The sequence below is a fragment of the Eriocheir sinensis genome, chromosome 24, assembly GCF_024679095.1.
Source record: "Eriocheir sinensis breed Jianghai 21 chromosome 24, ASM2467909v1, whole genome shotgun sequence".
NCBI classification, from domain to species: Eukaryota; Metazoa; Arthropoda; class Malacostraca; order Decapoda; family Varunidae; genus Eriocheir; species Eriocheir sinensis.
Window position 1 is genome coordinate 8,162,506 of NC_066532.1, and position 19,188 is coordinate 8,181,693.

At 42.0% G+C, this 19,188-nt stretch overlaps 1 protein-coding gene across 1 annotated transcript in view; it reads left to right on the forward strand.

The window, feature by feature from the left end:
• Positions 1–16,698, forward strand: part of LOC127003099 (neural-cadherin-like) — a 167,098-nt gene extending 150,400 nt beyond the window's left edge. The window contains exons 15-16 of the mRNA XM_050869512.1: positions 15,275–15,424; positions 16,552–16,698. Coding sequence (XP_050725469.1) covers positions 15,275–15,424; positions 16,552–16,698 — 297 coding nt within the window. The remainder of the gene's footprint in view (positions 1–15,274; positions 15,425–16,551) is intronic.
• Positions 16,699–19,188: the final 2,490 nt, after the last annotated feature.

Consider the following 19,188-nt stretch of genomic DNA (forward strand, 5'->3'; position numbering starts at 1 on the left):
AGTTTGAAGGATTAGAGTGGTCACCCCCTAAGGCACAGGATGTATTTAGGCAAACTTCCAGCAGGAATAATAGGTAGATGAAGAAAGGGATAGACTAAAGAGTTTGACAAGGCAAAGTAACAACAAGGAAGCACAGTTTTTAAAAACAGTATGAGACACTTCATCAGGTTTATAAGGCTTCTGAGAATTGAGGCCAAAGAGGACATAGAAAACATCATTCTTGAGAATCTTAATAACGGGCATAGTGAAGTCAGAGGGGCTGTGAGTTGGAGGAATATGTCCTGAATCGTCCAGAATGGAGTTTCGGGAGAAAGTTTGAGCGAAGAGTTCAGACTTAGAGATGGATGTGACAGCTGTGCTGCCATCAAGTTTAAGGACAGGTAGGAAAGATGATGAATTGAAATTGCTGGAGACATATTTGGCTAGATGCCAGAAGTTCCTGAAAGAGCTAGAAAACGTTTTATTTTTTTACATCAAAGGAAGCAGTTCAAGGGGAAAAAAAGAAACCGTAATGGAAGAAATATAAAGCCCGCTTATCACTGTCCCTATAAAAACGAGTTAGAAGAGTGGCCAAATGAGGTGTCAATTTCGGGTGGATAGGTGTCCCGATACTCTCCTCTTGAAAGAGTTCAAGTCGTAGGCAGGAGGACATACAGATGAAGGAAGATTATTCCAGAGTTTACCGGTGTAAGGGACGAAAGAGTGAAGATGCTGGTTTAATCTTGCATAAGGGATTTGGACAGCATAGGGATGAGCTTGAGTAACAAGTAGTGTGCAGCCGGGCCGCGGGTGGGGGGGGAGGCGTAACGTTAGCAAGTTCAGAAGAGCAGTCAGAGTGAAAATATTGATAGAGGACAGAAAGAGAGGGAACATGGCTGATGAATTTGAGAGATAAAAGACTGTCAGTATGACGAAGGGAGTTGATAAGACAAAGAGCTTTAGACTCTACTCTGCTGTGTGAGTTGAGCCCCCAAACACATGGAATGGATACTCCATACGAGGGCGGACAAGGTCCCTGTATATGGATAACATCTGGGAAGTGGAAAAGAACTGGCAGAGACGATACAAGACCCCCAACCTCAAGGAATTTGATTTAGTGAGAGAGGAGATATTATGAAGTTTCCAGTTGAGATTTTGAGTTAAGGGCAAACCGAGGATGTTTATTGAAGAAGAAGGTGACAGCTGAGTTTTATCGAAGAGTAAGGGATAATTGTTGAAAAGACTATGTCGAGTTGACAGATTGAGAAACTGAGTTTTTTTAGGCATTGAAGGACACAAGATTATTTTTGTTCCAATCGGGAATGATGGTAACGTCTGTGGTCTCCAGCCTCGAATCGTGTAGTTCCTGTTGAGAGGGTCTTCTATCAATAGATGTTGAGTAGTGTAGAGTAGTGTCATCGGCGCAAGAGTGGATATGACAGTTTATTTTGGAAAGAAAATCATCACTGAACAACAGAAAGAGAGTGGGAGATAGGACAGCTCCCTGCGGAACACCATTGTTGATAGATTTAGAGGATGAACAATGACCGTCAACCACAGAAGATATAGAACGGCCAGAAAGGAAATTAGAGATGGGTGTACAAACAGTAATAGAATCCGTAGAAGGGTAGTTTAGAAAGAAAAGTCTTGTACCAGACTTGTCGAATGCTTTCGAAATGTCTAAAGCAACAGAGAAAGTTTCATCGAAACGGCTAAGAGAGGATGACCAAGAGTTAGTTAGGAAGCAAGAAGATCACCAGTAGAACGCCCCTTGCGGAACCCATACTGGCAATCAGATAGAAGGTCAGAAGTGGATAGATGCTTATGAATCTTCCGGTTAAGGATTGATTCAAAAGCTTCGGTAACACAAGGAAATCAAAGTTATAGGACGGTAGTTTCAGGGTTTGTATTGGAATGGTCACCCTTCTTAGGCACAGTCTGTATCTAAGCTTACTTCCAGCAGGAAGGAAAGGTAAATGTTAAAAGGCATAGACGAAAGAGTTAAATAGGCAGGGTGTCTGCACGGAAGCATAGTTTTTAAGGACAATAGGGGGCACTCCATCGGCCTCATAAGCCCTCTGAGGATCGAGGTCAGAGAGGGCATAAAAAGCATCATTCGTAATAAGAATCTTAATAGGCATAAATGAGCCAGAGGGTGAGCTGAGAAGGAGGAATTTGCCCTGAATTGTCCAGAGTTGAGTTTTTAGAGAAAGTTTGAGCGAAGAGTTCAGCCTTTGAGACTGATGTGACGACGGTGCTGCCGTCAGAATTATGGACAGGTGGGAAATATAAAGTAGTGAAATTGTTTAATCTTTTCTAGGTGCCAGTAATCCCTGGAAGAATTAGAAGAAAAAAATCAAGTTTCTGGCATTTGCTATGGATGAAAGAGGGTTCTCCTTCCTGGAAGCAGTAATCATTCAACGGAAAATCGGAGTACTTCCTCAGTTCGTCCCACCGAGCTGAAGCAAAATCCCAAAATCACCGCCTCTTCGGTGGGTCCGGAAGCTGTACTGGAGCGATAGGACAGGATGCGGAAATAAGGCTGTGATCGGAGGAGCCCTACGGATAGAACAGTTTAATTGAATAAGATGAAGAATTAGAGGTTAGAAAAATATCTAGAATGTTGGGCGTGTCTCCACGGCGGTCGGGAGTACGTGTAAGGTGCTGAACCAACTGCTCTAGATCGTTGGGGAGAGCAAAGTTGTAGACTTTTTCACCAGGCTGGTCAGTGAAAGAGGATAAAAGCCAGAGCTGGTGGTGAACATTGAAATCTAAGACGGAGATTTCAGTGAAGGGAGAGTGTGTCAAGATGTCTTCCTTTTTATAGTTTAAATAGTAAGAAAAAGATCAATGGGAGGCACTCCATCAGGTCCATAAGCATTCTGAGGATTGAGGCCAGAGAGGGCACTGAGTGACAACGTCTCAGCCAGATGGTGAAAATTTCAAAAGAATCAAGGTCGTGGGGACAAGAGCAAGTTATGTCGTTGCCTACGTAGACGCAACATCCAGCTTTGGAATGAAAGTTAGGATAGAGATAGTACGAGGAAACAGAGTAGAGATTACTGTCAGTAGCCCCAAAAACCTGTGTTTCGGTGAAAAAAGAAGGTGAGGTTTAGAGAAGGAGAGATGGTGTTCCACAGCTGGGAAGTTAGAGCGATGGTCGCGAATGTTGCAGAAGTTAAAAAAATAAGATTTCAGAGAGCTATCAGGACACCTCTCAGCTTTAAAGTCAAAAGGGAACACAAAGTATCACAAAGGAAGAACAAATAACAGCAGACCTGCTGGTCCTTACGAGGGTGTTTGTGACAAGCTACACTAACTATCTAATCAAAGGTGGAAGATGAAGGACAGCAAAGGCGAAGGCTAATTTTGCAATGTCCTGTGCATGACGTGGAAAGCAAAACTATACTGCATATCATAAACGAGGTCTGACTAAACTATTGTACAGTGGAAGTTTTACTTCTTCATTCTTGAATGATAAATTTATTTTAATGAAGCTTAGCAATTACATCAACTACAATAGTATTAATGATAATTCCCCGCCGTCATTGCCCGACTTTGTAATAACTCCCGATGAAGTCCTACATGCTTTCCAATCTCATAAAACAAATAAAGGTCCAGGACCAGACAATGTATATCCTATTCCACTTAAGAAGTACTCTCCTCTCTCACAACTGTATTCAATATGTTCTTGCGGAACACCGGTTTTACAGAGAGGAAACGAAACAAGTACCGGGAAATTACAGGCCCATTAGTCTAACTTCAGTAGTAGGTAAGCTCCTCGAGGGCATAATTAGAGACAAAACTGTATATTACCTTGAAAATCAATCATCAATTAAGGATTCTCAACATGAGATCCTGCTTCTCGAACCTAGTGACCTTTTATAAAGACCTCTTTACCGCTTATGACGTAACTACATCACTGGACGTAGTCTATCTTGATTTTCAGAAAGCGTTTGATAAAGTTATACACCATAAATTACATTATTAAATCAAGCAACAAAGTATTGACGATTGCAAATTGGTTGAATAAGAGACAGCAAAGATTGGTGATCGAAGAATTTAACTCCGCCTGTCACTAGTGGTGCCCCTCAGGGTTCAGTTCTTAGTCCAGTGCTGTTTATAATTTATATCATTGTTGTTGACGTTGGACTCAGTAATCCCATTGGTAAATTTGCTGACGACACTAAGATTGGTAATTCGGTGTTCACTGACGAAGGCAGACAAAGCCTCCAAGAAGATTTGCATAAAATTTCAGCAGTGTCGGATAGACAGAAGATACCCTTTAAATAGCTAAGTGCCAGATTTTTCAAACTGGTAAAATAAGTAAGAGGTTCGATTATGAAATGCGTGACGTTAACAAAAGCGCTCAGTGTGCCAAGGACCTGAGTGTCAAAATCGCTTCAAATTTCAAATTCTCACAGTAATGTGCTTTGTTTGCTTGGTCAATGAAAATTCTCTCACAGGACAATAGCAGGCATTCCATCTGATCCATACGCATGTTGATGATTGAGGCCAGAGAGGGAACTGATAACATCGCTTTTAACCCGGCAGCGTCGGTGGACCCATTTTTGGGCTCCCGCGAGTCGGTCCGCTGAAACGGCGGATCCAGTTTTGGGTTCGGCTCAAAACGCCTAATTCGAGCTAATTGTAGGCGGTGGCGGCATAAAGCAACCCACCATGCATGAACTGGGTCATTGTGGTGGGTGATTGATCTTGAGGTGGGCTTATTTGTCATAGGTGGTGCTGTAGGGTCATGGCAAACTGAATTAGCTATCCATACAGTAATCACTTGTCAAATTCTCTAAAGTAGAAAACAAGCGACTCTCGGCTAGATGCCACGTGTCACGAGACTGTTTATTTTGTAACAAACATCAATCCAAAAGAATGGAGTTTGAGTATATGTAAATATTTTTAACGGCTTTATGGTTATGAGTGGAGTACTCTGATATACGTTCCATGCTCTTTGCTTAGTCTCAAAATGCAGTGTAATGTTGCCGTTTCTCGGCCACTTCTCGGCTTTCCCATAGCCGAAGCCCACTGGTTAAGAACTTTAATAACAGGCATAATGGAGTCAGATGAGGGATGGCTAGGAGGAGTATGCCCTGAATCGTCAAGAGTGGAGTTTTTACAGAAAGTCTGAGCTAAGAGTTCAGCCTTAGAGACAGATGTGACAGCAGTGCCGCCGCAAGGATTAAATAAAGGAGGCCTCCTCGTCTCAGAGAGTCCCATGATGTCTACCCTCACCCGTCTGAGCTCATCTATTAGGTAGGCTAGTCTGTCATCCTCCGAAGGCTCTGGACGTTTCAGGAGCCCACGCACAGCGTCCTTCGAAGTTAAACCCCCGAGCCTGTTTCTGTGGTCAGGCGCAACTTTTGCTACACCCAAAACAAAAATAGAGGATAAGGGACTCTTTCTCCTTCGAGGTGCAGTGGTCTTATAGGCTTTGCCCTGCACCTGTTGTCAAGATTCCAGAGCTGGGTGCTGTAATCGGAAGGGGATAACAAACAAAATAAATGGTTAGACACCAATTTACTTTACATAAAGTAGAGAAACCCACAACAGCCTCACAAAAACTGAAGTCTCCAACACGAAGGCTTCAACACGCCGGACTCAGCAATGATCCTTTGCACGGCTTCTTCCTCTTCTCGCGTCCCGTCCCTGGAGTGACAGTGACGAGGCAGCAGAGCTTCGTCCTTGAAGTGGTGTAGACGTGGTAGACGAAGGAGGCGCAGGAGGTGAAGGGGCGTCAGGGTCACGGTAGTAACGGGAGTCCAATGCATGGAGAGGAGAGAGGTGAGGCGCCCAGAACCAGCCCACGGTTCTTAGGAAACCCGAGTGAGAGCAGAGCTGGAGCCGGAGCAGAATCAAGTGTTCAGAGCGAGGCCCGGCTGCTATCTGAAGAGGAAGGCGCTGGCCGCCCACCAAGTCGCCTCCCACAGCGGGTTGAGAAGCCTCGGTGGTTCGGTCGACCGAGGCGTCGAACGGCTATTGGCAAACGAGCAGCAGGAGTGTAGCAGGTTGTTCGCTGCGCCTCGGGAGTTGAACGGCTTCATGGCGAACGAACAGCAAGAGTACTCCGGTCGTTCGCCATTCTGTTGGCAGTTGCCCTCACACAGGCCCCCATACAGGAATCTACTCCAGGTAGAGTCAACAGACAACTACCAAGTGGAAAGAAAAAGAACATAAGCCAATAACTAAAAACAAGGGGGAAACTGGCGATGAAACACAAGAGTAACTTATGCAGGAAGTCTACTCAGTGAATCTGCCCGACATTGACCTTCCCGGCAATATGGATGACCCGGAACCTATAGGCCTGTAGACTTAGGGCCCATCTCAACACCCGGTCATTTCTCCCTTTGAAGGTCTCCAAATATAACAGGGGCTTGTGATCTACTTCCAAAATGAACTCCCGCCCTCTGAGGTAGTAGTCAATACGGAGTACCCCCAAAACGACAGCAAGACACTCACGCTCTATAGTAGAATACCGCTTTTCCCGGTCCAGGAGCTTCCTACTTGCATAGGTAACAGGATGAGGCTGACTCCGATGGTACTGGAGAAGGACAGCTCCCAGCCCATGGTTCGAAGCGTCACTCCTGAGGATGAAGGGGGAGCGGCAATCAGGGGCCTGGAGCACTGGTTCGGCAGACGAACAAACCAGTTCAGCGATGTCTTGTCCCAGGCGAGGGCTTCGCGGATTCCTTTCTTCAGCAGGTCAGAAAGTGGCCCGGTATAGTTGGATGCCTGGGGGATAAAGATCCTATAAAAGATAACCATACCCAAAAAGCTGCGGAGGACCTTCTTGGACAAAGGGGGAGTCATCCGGCAGAGAGCTTCTGTCTTGCTGTTTTGGGGTCTCAGTTGTCCTCCGTCCAGAACGAAACCGAGATAGGATGGAGCGAACCCCGAAGCGGCACTTGGTAGGCTTCGCCGTAAGTTGATGAGAGCGCAACCTCTCAAGAGCAGTTCTGAGGGCGGAGACTTGTTGGGGCCAATCTGATGAGTAGATAAAGATGTTATCAAAATAAAAAAAATATGTTAGGTAACCCAGCGAGGACCAGACGCATCAGACGAATGTAGGTCGCACATGCTGTGACGAGTCCGAAGGGCAGCCGGCAGAATTCCATGAGACCTCGATTAGTCTGGAAAGCAGTTAGGGACTTGGCTCTGTCAGTTGGTGGAACCTGGTAATAATCTTTACAAAGGTCAATTTCTGAGAAGTATTTAGCACCAGCGAACTTGTGGATGTCTTCTTCCATATTACAAGAGGGTTCAGCATGGAAGACTATAAAAGAGTTTAACTTCCGATAATCAATGACCATCCTGTAGGAACCATCAGATTTACGAACCATAACAACAGGACTGCAGTGGGGTGAAGATGACAACCTAATTATGCCTAGCTCGAAAAGGCGGTCAACTTCCTCATCAAAGTATAAGGCTTAAGATTGATGGGAACGGGGTACAACTTTGCCTGGATTCTGTCCGTGGTAGTGAGGGCGATGTCATGCTGAATTGTTGAAGTACAGCCAGGCGTAACGGAGAATACATCCCGGTAGTCCATAAGCAGTTCCTCGATGTTGGCCCGTAGTTCCCAGTGTAATGAAGGGTTGATATCCGGCATACCTGGGATTGAGGATTTTGCCACTCATCGGTAGTGATGGGAAGTTCGGTGGAGCTGGCGTCAGGTGATTGCTCCTCCACTACGGGAACGGTGCTGACAGGAGGTTCTTCCGTCTCGAGAGTTGGAGTCTCATCGAGAACGTGCAGCCTGTTGACAACTGCCCTGTGATGGTACTTCAGCAAGTTAGCATGGTAAAGTTTAGGTCCACGAGGCTCCTCTATAAGGTAATCCTCGTTACCCCTGGGGAGAAGTACTAAAACTTCATCACTAGGTTTAAACTGCCTGTCTTGAGATTTGATATCAAAGTAATACTTGTAGTGGGCAGTACTCACTTCGGCTGTGTGGGCATCGAGCTGGGCACACTCCGACAGCTTGTCTCGAAGTTCCAGAACGTATTGGAAGCTGCAAGTCTTACTTTGATATCAAATCTCAAGACAGGCAGTTTAAACCTGGTGATGAAGTTTTAGTACTTCTCCCCAGCCACACCAGCAAGTTACTTGTCGCGTGGAGCGGCCCATACAAGGTCCTTAAGAAGTGGGGCAACGTGGATTACCTTATAGAGGAGCCTCGAGGACCTAAACTTTACCATGCTAACTTGCTGAAGAAGTACCATCGCAGGGCAGTTGTCAACAGGCTGCACGTTCTCGATGAGACTCCAACTCTCGATACGGAAGAACCTCCTGTCAGCACCGTTCCCGTAGTGGAGGAGCAATCGCCTGACGCCAGCTCCACCGAATTTCCTATCACTACCGATGAGTGGCAAGATTCTCCGTCCCCGGGTATACCGGATATCAACCTTTCATTACACTGGGAACTACGGGATGACATCGAGGAACTGCTTATGGACTTATGACGGCAGGCTCCACAGATGCAGAGGTATCGGGGAAGCCGCCCGCGCGATCGGGTCCCCCCGCAAAACTGGATCGGGGTTGAGGCTCGCGCTACAACTCTGACCTCTATCTTTTTTTTTTTTTTTTTACAGCAGAGATGACAACTCAAGGGCAAAAAATAAAAAAAGGAAAAATAATGAAAAAAAAAACACTATTCGCTGGTCCTATAAATAGCTCAGAGGAGTGGCCGAAAGATAGGTCAATTTCGGGAGGAGAGGGGTCCTGACACCCACCTCTTGAAAGAGGGGGATAAGGTGAAAGCCCATCCTCCAAACCAGCCCATATCAGGGGCTGGACTGACTGCTCACCATAAAGCAGGGACGCAGCACCCCTGGGAGGATAGATCCCTCGATTACAAAAAGAAAGAAACAGGAACAAGAGGGACAGAAAAAAAGGAAAACAGCTCTGAGAGGTTGCGGACGCTGCATTGATCATTCAAATAGACCTACCCCAGTAAGGCCAGTAAAGCAAATAAGTAAGTCAGTAAGACCAGTAAGGCAAGATATGATTATTATTATGTTCATCAATATAATGATATAAACGGTTAGAAATTAGCGTTGTGTATCACTAACAACTAATATCAGAGATGCATTAATTATTTTGTGTTAAGACAGCGGGATTGAATCTTTCAGTCGCTTGTGCTTCCTTTCTTACTGTATGGCTGTGAGACATGGACACTGAATAGTGACTTAGAGAGGCATGTCGATGCCTTTGTTACTGTACCATGTGCCTTCGCAGGACCATGGGGTATCGCTGGAATGACTTCCCTTCGTGTCGAACCAGCGACTATTCCGTGAAGGTGTTTCGGGGCATTGTCAGGGAGAGATGGAATAACGAGTGCGAAAGATCACTGCCGGTTTCTTACAGAATCCCAGGTACGGTGAAGCTGGGTAATGTGAGAGTCATAAGGGTGATGGAAAACACAGGCAAAAGCTAAAGAGGTTTTACTGATACCTCGCTCACACTTTACAACCAATTCCACACACATATACCAGACTTCGGGCCACTGCTTCCTGGCACACAACTGTCTTCCCTCAACTGAGGCCACTGAGCACTAGATACAGGGGCGGCAGCAGACAAGGTGATGCAGTAGAGCGGGGCAGCAGAGGACGACGGGGAGGACACAAGCAGAGGGGAAAGGGAGGACTATCCATGTTCCGGCTGAGTTATTCCCATTCGGGCCAGACAGATTTCCGTCAGCTGCCTCGCAACCATGGTGTCGGCCCGATGACTCTGATGTTATGGTCCGAAGCAGAAGATTCGGGACGGGGTGATGACGTAGCGGGTGGTTAAATCTGTCTTGAAACATTAGCGGAGTAGATGGTGGAAGAAGGGGGGAGGGGGAAGAGGAAGATGAGGCTGGCGCCACTGCCCATAATCCAGGAAGTGGTGGTTAGCCTTACAGGCCTTTTTGGCTAGTGACACGCATTCACGATCTTGACTTCCGGAGCCGTACTTTATGACAATCGTAAATAGATCCCTTTAAATGCCGGCCATTGTCGTCGTCGAAGCGACGTTGTTGAGACATTGTTGAGATGGTTATCCAACGATCTTGGATTAATACCGACGAGTGACAGATATCGGGGAGGGCGCCGATTCATTTGAAATTCCCAAAACCGTCGGCTTGTGGCATAACGTCGGGAGGCGTCGGGAGTCTAGATCGTGAATGTGTGGCACTAGCCTTACCAGCTTCGTCCGTGAACACCAACTCCGGCTAAATGGGCAGTTGGCACGCCGCCCAGACGTCGATCCTGCTCACAGGGTTGTTTTTGCAAGAGACAACCCTGAGTGGAGAAGACTAAGGTGACGCCCTCGTAACTCGTGAAAGCGGCAAGTCAGCCGATCCTTTTTTTTATTTATTTATTTATTTATTTATTTTTTTTTTTACGTCGTTGCCTGTTGCGCCGGTAGGCATCTTCCTGGTGGGGCCTGATGGTCGGCCCAGCCCGTTCTGGCGCAGGTGAGTGTTTATAGTGGCGCCATCTTGCATTGGCTCATGCTGCCCCCCGGAACTCGTTCTTGATTCGCTTGGACAGCTTCCTCTAGAGTCCGGGTTGATGGGTGGTTTTCAGGACAGCATGTGGGTAGTTTTAAGCCACTCGGCGGTGACTGAAAAATCCGAGTGGTAGCGTGGGGATTCGAACCCGCGTCGTCCATCACGCGGTGAATGTGGGCCCAGTACGCTACCAGTTCGGCCACCGCCTACCGGAAGGTGCATGGAATGGACAGGACAGCTGCGTGGGAGCTTGCTCGGGAGGACCACCGGGATTAAAGGCGGCCAGTGAGTGAAGCGACGCACCCCCGGTCGTGTGCACCATCATTAGTTAACCGGATTGAGTTAGCCCTAAACAGTATGGCGGATTACAGCTCACAACGCTTCAACTCGAACTAATGGTTCCGGGCCCATGCTGCCTCCACTTTTAAACCTCCATGGTTATAGACCCTTCCTGTATGAACTCATTGTCCTAAGATTGCATCTTCACTTGCTTGCGTATTGTACAAATTTTTCGGTAAACACGAGATGAAACACGTGGTAAGCGTACTGCTACTGCTACTACTACATATTACTACTACTACCACTACTACATATTATTACTACTACTACATATTATTACTACTACTACGCGGTGGCCGAGTGGATAGCGTGACGGCGCCGCGTTCAGGAGGACGCGAGTTCAATCCCCGCGCGGTGCCACCAAGCTGGAATTTTTCAGTCGCCGCCGAGTAGCTTAAAACTACCCACATGCTGTCCAGAAGACCACCTATCAACCCGGACTCTAGATTCTAGGATTAAAGATGAGCTCCGGGAGGGCAGCTTGAGCCAATGCAAGATGGCGCCACTATAAACACTCGCCTGCGCCAGAACGGGCTGGGCCGACCATCAGACCCCACCGGGAAGAAGCCTTGGACCGACCATCAGGATCCACCGGAAAGAAGCCTACCGGCACAATAGGCCAAGACGTAAAAAAAAAATTAAAAAAAACAACTACTACTACTACTACTACTACTACTACTGGTACTACTACTACTACTACTATTTCTACTGCTACTACTTCTACTGACACTACTTCTGCTACAATGGCTTCTACTAGTACTACTACTACTACTACTACTGTAGTGACACGACTTGCCTGATGGGCGAGCCTAACATAACCCACTTAGCCAGTGGGGTACCTCTTTGGCCGACTGGTAAAGGAGTGGCTCTCCCGTTACGCTGGTCGCGGGTTCGATCCCCGGCGCCGGCAAACCTTTCCATGTCTGGATTAATTTCTCGTGTGTCTCGTTACACGCAGTGGCCGTGTGTTAGTGTTGTAAAGAGAAAAAATCTGGCATTTCACTACTACTACAACTACTACTACTATCACTACTACTACTACTAATAATAATAATGATAATAACAATAATAATAATAATAATAATAATAACAATACTACTACTACTACTGCTACTACTACTAATAATAATAATGATGATAATAACAACAATAATAATAATAATAATAACAATACTACTACTGCAACTACTACTACTATCACAACAACTACTACTAATAATAATAATGATAATAACAATAATAATAATAACAATAATAATAATAATAATAATAATAACAATACTACTACTACAACTACTACTGCTATCACTACAACTACTACTAATAATAATAATGATAATAATAATAATAATAATAATAATAATAATAATAATAATAATAATAATAATAATAATAATAATAACAATACTATTACTACTACTGCTACTACTACTACTAATAATAATAATAATAATAATAATGATAATATAGATAATAATAATGATACTGCTACTGCTACTACTACTTCTAATAATAATAATAATAATAATAATAATAATAATAATAATAATAATAATAATAATAATAATAATAATAATAACAATAATAATAATAATAATAATAGTAATAACAATAACATTAATATTTATATGAATACAATTATTAAAGAAAATATTGACATAAATACCAACTTTTTTCTTTCTCTGTATTTTTTGGCTACTGGAAACATTAATCTGGTAGATTTAGCGATGCACACATATCTAACTCATATGTTATAGTAAAATAATATAACATGTTACAATAATTACAAATGAGTAAACAATATAAGAAAAGTACTATTAGAAATGAATCCGTTGAATAAACCAGTATCATAATATCAGTTTTATCAAGCTTTTCTCTTTTATATTTTCTTAAACATCAGCGGAAAGATTTAATTCATTGGTACATCTAATGAAAATGACATATTTTTCAGAGCATTGAAATAGCTGTGGAACAGAATATTTGGCGAAAGCGACGGGAATTTAATACTTTTTTGCTTGAACATTTTATTTTGTATGCGCTTCTGCTTCTTTTACTTCTCTTCCTCCTCCTCCTTCTCTTCCTCTTCCTCGTTATCCTTCTAGTACTCTGCGTAAGCCCCTAATTTATTATGTACGTAAAATAGCTTGAGAACCAACTCGAAAAGACATTGTACTTTATCTTGTTATAGTGACCCAGAATAATCTTATCTGCAATGCAACAGTAAGAAAAGATCTCTGTTCTTGTGATCACAAATTAATACGTTTCGATATTAGACCTGAAACAAAAGCGACTGAAAATAATGTAAAGGTGCCTAATATCACAAAAACAAATTTCGTGGAAATCGACAAAAAAATAACAGCCAGCTGAAACAAATGTGGGAAAATATGGAGGTGTCCTACTTTAAAACATCAGCTGAGTCTATGGCATAACGAATTGACAATTTGTCGAAACATGAAGGGAAGATGTCCAAGGACTGAGGTGACAAAAATGTTAAGAGTCATTCAGGTATGTTTTTTGTAAGCTATTATCCATAAAATATCAATGTAAAGATTTTCTTTTGTGGTGGGTGTACTACTACCACTACTACTGCTGCTACTACTACTACTACTACTACTACTACTACTACTACTACTACTACTACTACTACTACTACTACTACTACTACTACTACTACTACTACTACTGATAATAATAATAATAATAATAATAATAATAATAATAATAATAATAATAATAATAATAATAATAATAATAATAATAATAATAACTACTACTACTACTACTATTAATAATAATAATAATAATAATAATAATAATAATAATAATAATAATAATAATAATAATAATAACAATAACAACAATAATAATAATAAATACAATAATAATAATAATAATAATAATAATAATAATAATAATAATAATAATAATAATAATAATAATGATAATAATAATAAAAATAATAATAATAATAATAATAATAATAATAATAATAATAATAATAATAATCGTAATAATGATAATAATAATAATAATAATAATAATAATAATAATAATAATAATAATAATAATAATAATTATAATAATTATGATAATTATAATAATAATAATGATATTAACAATAATAATAATAATAATAATAATAATAATAATAATAATAATAATAATAATAATAATAATTATGAAAATAATAATTATAATAATAATAATATTAATAATAATAGTAATAAAATACTAATACTAATACTATTAATAATAATAACAATAATAATAACACTGATAATAATAAGAACAAGAAGAACATAAGGACATAAGGAGTCATTAAGAGGCCAGTAGGCCTATGCATGATTATAATAATAATAATAATAATAATAATAATAATAATAATAATAATAATAATAATAATAATGATCATAGTAATCATCATCATCATCATCATCATCATCATCATCATCATCATAATAATAATAATAATAATAATAATAATAATAATAATAATAATAATAATAATAATAATAATAATAATAATAATAATAATAATAATAATAATAATAATAATAATAATAACAATACCACCCTATGTACGTAGCCATAGGAATTATACAACTAATACATCATCCCTACAAATAACCAAATCACCACCAGCATTAAAACACATCACCGCTAATACTGCCGTTATTACCAACAAAACCACTACCATCATCACCACCACCATCACCTTTACCAAAACAACAACAAAAATAACAACAACAACAACATGCTACAAGCAAGATAGTGCCTCTATAAACACTTGCCTGCGCCATAATTTGCCAATTTCCATTTCCCTCAAGAAAGTCTACCGTCCCCATAAGCAAAAGGTGAAAAAACAACAAATAGAAAAGAAAAAAAACATCAAAAACAAAAACAACAATAAGAAAAACAACAACACACAACAACACAGATACACCTGCTCCTACCGCCACAACCACCACCACATTTGATTACCACAACTACCACTTCCACCACACCTGGCACCACTACAAATGCTACCACCACCACACCAACATCAGCACCAGTATTACGACAAACTGTACCACCATCAGTACCAACGCTACGATCGCCATGACCACCAACACTGCACAAACAACACCACCACCTTAACAAATGCCATCTCAACCACCACCACAGTAACCACCATCAACACCAATATTAAGACTACCACCATCAATACTTCTACCATCTCAACTGCTGCCACGATGATTTCCTTTACCAACACCAACGCCACATCTACCACCACTATCATCACCCCTGTTACCACAAAGAAAGTAGTCACCACGACCACCACCACCACCATAAGTAGATTACCATAATCATCAGCACCATGTAAACCCACTATTGCTAAACTGACCAACAATCCCTTCCTACTTATACTACCACCACCATCACCTCATAACGAAACTCCTCCATCACCAGTGCCTGGACAGAGAGGCCACGGCACACGGCTCTGTGACACTCTACGTGCGTGCCAACGATGAGGGGGGGAAGGGTCACGATGCCGATCCTGCCCCCGTGTTGGTCACCATTCTTGACCTCAACGATAACTTCCCACACTTCATCATGCCGGTGAGTGGAGATTCCTTTTTTTGAATGTCTTTAAATCTCGTTCTTTTCGGTTCATCTAATTTTCCTTTACTCTTATTCTTCCCATTGTGTGTGTGTGTGTGTGTGTGTGTGTGTGTGTGTGTATATATATATATATATATATATATATATATAGAGAGAGAGAGAAATAGATAGATATAGATTAATATATATCAGCATAAAATGCTCGAAATACAAGAAGAGAGAAGAGTCTAAAGAGAGGAGCAAGAAGTGGAGATGAGGGAAGGAGGCGGAAGGAAAAGAAGTGGAAGAAATGAAGAAATTAATGATCTTTGTAAACAAGAAGAGAGAAGAGGAAAGAGAGGAAGCAAGAAGTGAGATGGAAGGAGGCGGAAGAAAAGAAGTGGAAGAAAGGAATGAAATAAACCAGAGGAACAACAGGAAGAGAGAAGAGAGATGAGTAAGAAGGGAGATGAGGAAGGAGGCGAGGAAAAAAACTGGAGGAAAGGAAAAAGAGGAATTATAAGAAGGAGAAGAGTAGCAGAGGGAGAAGAAGTGGAGACGAGGAAGGAGGCGGAGGAAAAAGGGTGGAGGAAAGGAAGAATATGAGTAAGAAGTGGCCTTGATGAGTGAAGGAATGCGTGGGAAAAATAAAAACATTACTTAAACCTGCCATCAATTAGAGCATTGTGTCCTAACAGCACTAATTTTAACCAGCACTACACATTTTGCTATTTAGGTAATTCTTTGACCTTTTAAACGGAACAGAATCTGGCAACGCCCACCTACGCCTCTCTCTCTCTCTCTCTCTCTCTCTCTCAATAGCTCACTCTATCACTCTCACTCATTGTACAGAGCTGTAGGAGGGATGCACGTACCCCATTACCTGAGCACTCAAACGGTAGGTTATCCTGACCCTATTCCTCCTCCTCCTCCCTCCCTCCTCCTGTGGACACTCTCCCTCTCCTGAACCATCCTCCTTCGTTAAGCCCTCAAGACCCATTGGAATAGTGCGAACTGGCTTCAACGCCTCATACGTGACTACGTCCGTTCTGCTCATTCCATACGAGACAACAGAACGCTTCAGTTCCTCGCGTCCTTCCCCTTCCAGTGTGGGTAACCTCCTCCTTGGCTCCGGTAACTCTTAGCGGAGCGAGGCAACTCTAGCATTTGGCCTGCAAGTTCCTTCCTACGGAGTTGGACATGATTCGAGTGAGCTGCAGGGTGAGTCTACCATGCTCCTTATTCCTGATGCTACCATGGTAGCTAATGCTTGTATTGTCCTTCAGGTGTAATACATTCACTACCAATCTTAGGAATTCAGAGATGCGCGTCGGTTTCCACTTAAATGGTCTAATATTGTTTTGTTTATTTATCAAGCATATGGTAGACCCAGACCGAGTCTAACCGAACATTGAGTTTGATAAGCCCTCCTCGAGTGTCTGAGGATTACCTTCAGTTATGCTGCCTTGGTCTTCAGCCAATGCACAACTTTCAGCGATCTTATCAGTGAGCACCTGTAAATAAGTGGGGGGCAAGAGTCATTACCATCACGGCAGCCAATATAAATAAATTCGCTTGCGCTAATGAGACACGGCTGGGGCTCATAGTTCAAGTAGCGATTCCCTTGAAACAACGGTGCGTCATACTGTCACTACTACTTTGATTGCTAAATTAATAATACGACTGACGACGACCATACTGCTACTATTAATACATGAATACATAGGCTCATTACTACAACCACTACCACGCCGACTGACTTTTGCAGCGATACTAATACTATTGTTACTACCACTTCATCAGAACCAGGAACGAGAGAGAGAGAGAGAGAGAGAGAGAGAGAGCATGAGAGAGAGTAGAGAGAGAGAGAGAGAGAGACGAGAGAGAGAGAGAGAGAGATTGAGTTAGAGAGAGAGAGAGAGAGAGATGAGATGAGAGAGCCAGAGAGCACCAACCATCTCCCTTACCATTTCTTGTACCTTCCATATATAAAAACCAGGCCTCTCTCTCCTCTCTCTCTCTCTCTCTCTCTCTCTTTGTTCTATTTTCGTTCTTTTTTCGTTCTCTATATATATCGTTCTCTTTCGTTCTTTTCTGTTCTTTTCAGTTTTCTTTTTTCAGTTTTCTATATATATAAGTTTTCTTTTCAATTTTCCTTTTGTTTTCTATATATATCAGTCTTCTAGTTTCTCCTTACCTTGTCCTTCTTTCCTCTTCATTCTCTCTCCCTCTTCCCCCTCCCCCCCCCACTCTCCCCTCCTCACCTCTCTACGACCTACTCCTCCCCCTCCCTTCCTCCCTGTGTCCTCTCTCCTCTTCCTCCATCGCGCTTGTACAGAGGGGTCGTGTGCCACGTCACCTTCCTTTAAATGTCAGAGTCTCTTGGCTCCGGACGAAAGTACTGTCACCAATAGGTCAATACACACTCACAATGTGGCGCTGGAAACCTCTAGAACTTCTCCCTTTTAAACACTTTGCCTCCTCGTCCTCCCTACCTCCTTCTTCCTCTCTCACTATCCTCGCTTAATAAGGTAGAGATGTTGACACAAGGTAGGTGCGTAGATGACGTATTGCAGGGAAGAGTCTTCAGATAAGAGACGGAATGTAGAATCGTCTGATTATGTTCCATGTGAGAAATTCCTCCTACTAACCTGTCCCTTCCTTTGAGCAACTGCCTTTTCCTCCTCCTCCTTCTTCTTTTCTCCTCGTTCAAGACGCTAATCCTACCGGGAAAAGGTAGGTACGTAGGTAGGTAAGGAAGGTAAAATGAATGGTAGATTAAAGATTTGGAAGAGTAAATGATCAAGTCCGATTCCTCTGTCCTCCTCCTCCTTGCTTAAGTCAAAGGAAGATTGGTGACATATAAAGGTAGGTTAGATGCTAACCACTATGTGGCGGGTAAAATAGTAGAGAGAAAGCTATAGAGAAAGAGATAGTGTAAGATAGTGTGAGTGTGAAAGTAGAAAAGGAAAGAAAGGAAAAAGATAGATAAAAGATTGGATCTGTTTCTTGTAATTGAGTAGGAGAAAAGGAAGAAATGAAGAAATTGTTCATAGAAAAGAGATCTTGGGCAGCACAAAGATCCCTCCCAGGAGGATGAAGAGAAAATAAAATAACGAGATTTAATAAAGTGGAATATGAGGTAGAAACGAAGTGAAGAAGGAGAGGAATAATCCCGAATGTTTCACAGGAGGGTGTAATTTGGATTGTAAACACGAGGTGAATAGTATCAACCATTGCAGAATGAAATTAGAATGATGATAAAGGAGTAGAATGAGCAGTATAGATACATGACTGAAGAAGCGTAGGTAGATTCCATCGATAGTTCATTAGATGAATGACATACAGCTGATAAGGGTTATACAGATAGATAGATAACTAGATGAATAAACAGATAAGAGAACTTCTGTAGATTACAGGTGTGTTTGAATGAGAAATGAAAAATTAATGGGCAAAAAAAAAATGAAAAATGCAAAAACAGGTGTTGTTTTTAATTGATATATAAATTGATAAGTTGATTTAGTTATAGCTGTGTCCATTGCATTTTTTTACCACATGTATCCAGTTCATAGTTGCATTTTCTAATTGTACTATATTATTGCCATCTAAGTTTGTCACGTTGACTTGCGACTCGAGTTTATGTTGAAATAAGTCCCAGTCAGCCTTATGTGTTTGGTATACTTTTTGTTTCTCAGTAATGAATGGCGTTGTGGAAAGTTTAAACATGACTGGTAAAAACACCGCTGCAACTAGTTGCACTGGGGTCACGGCGGAGTTTCCAT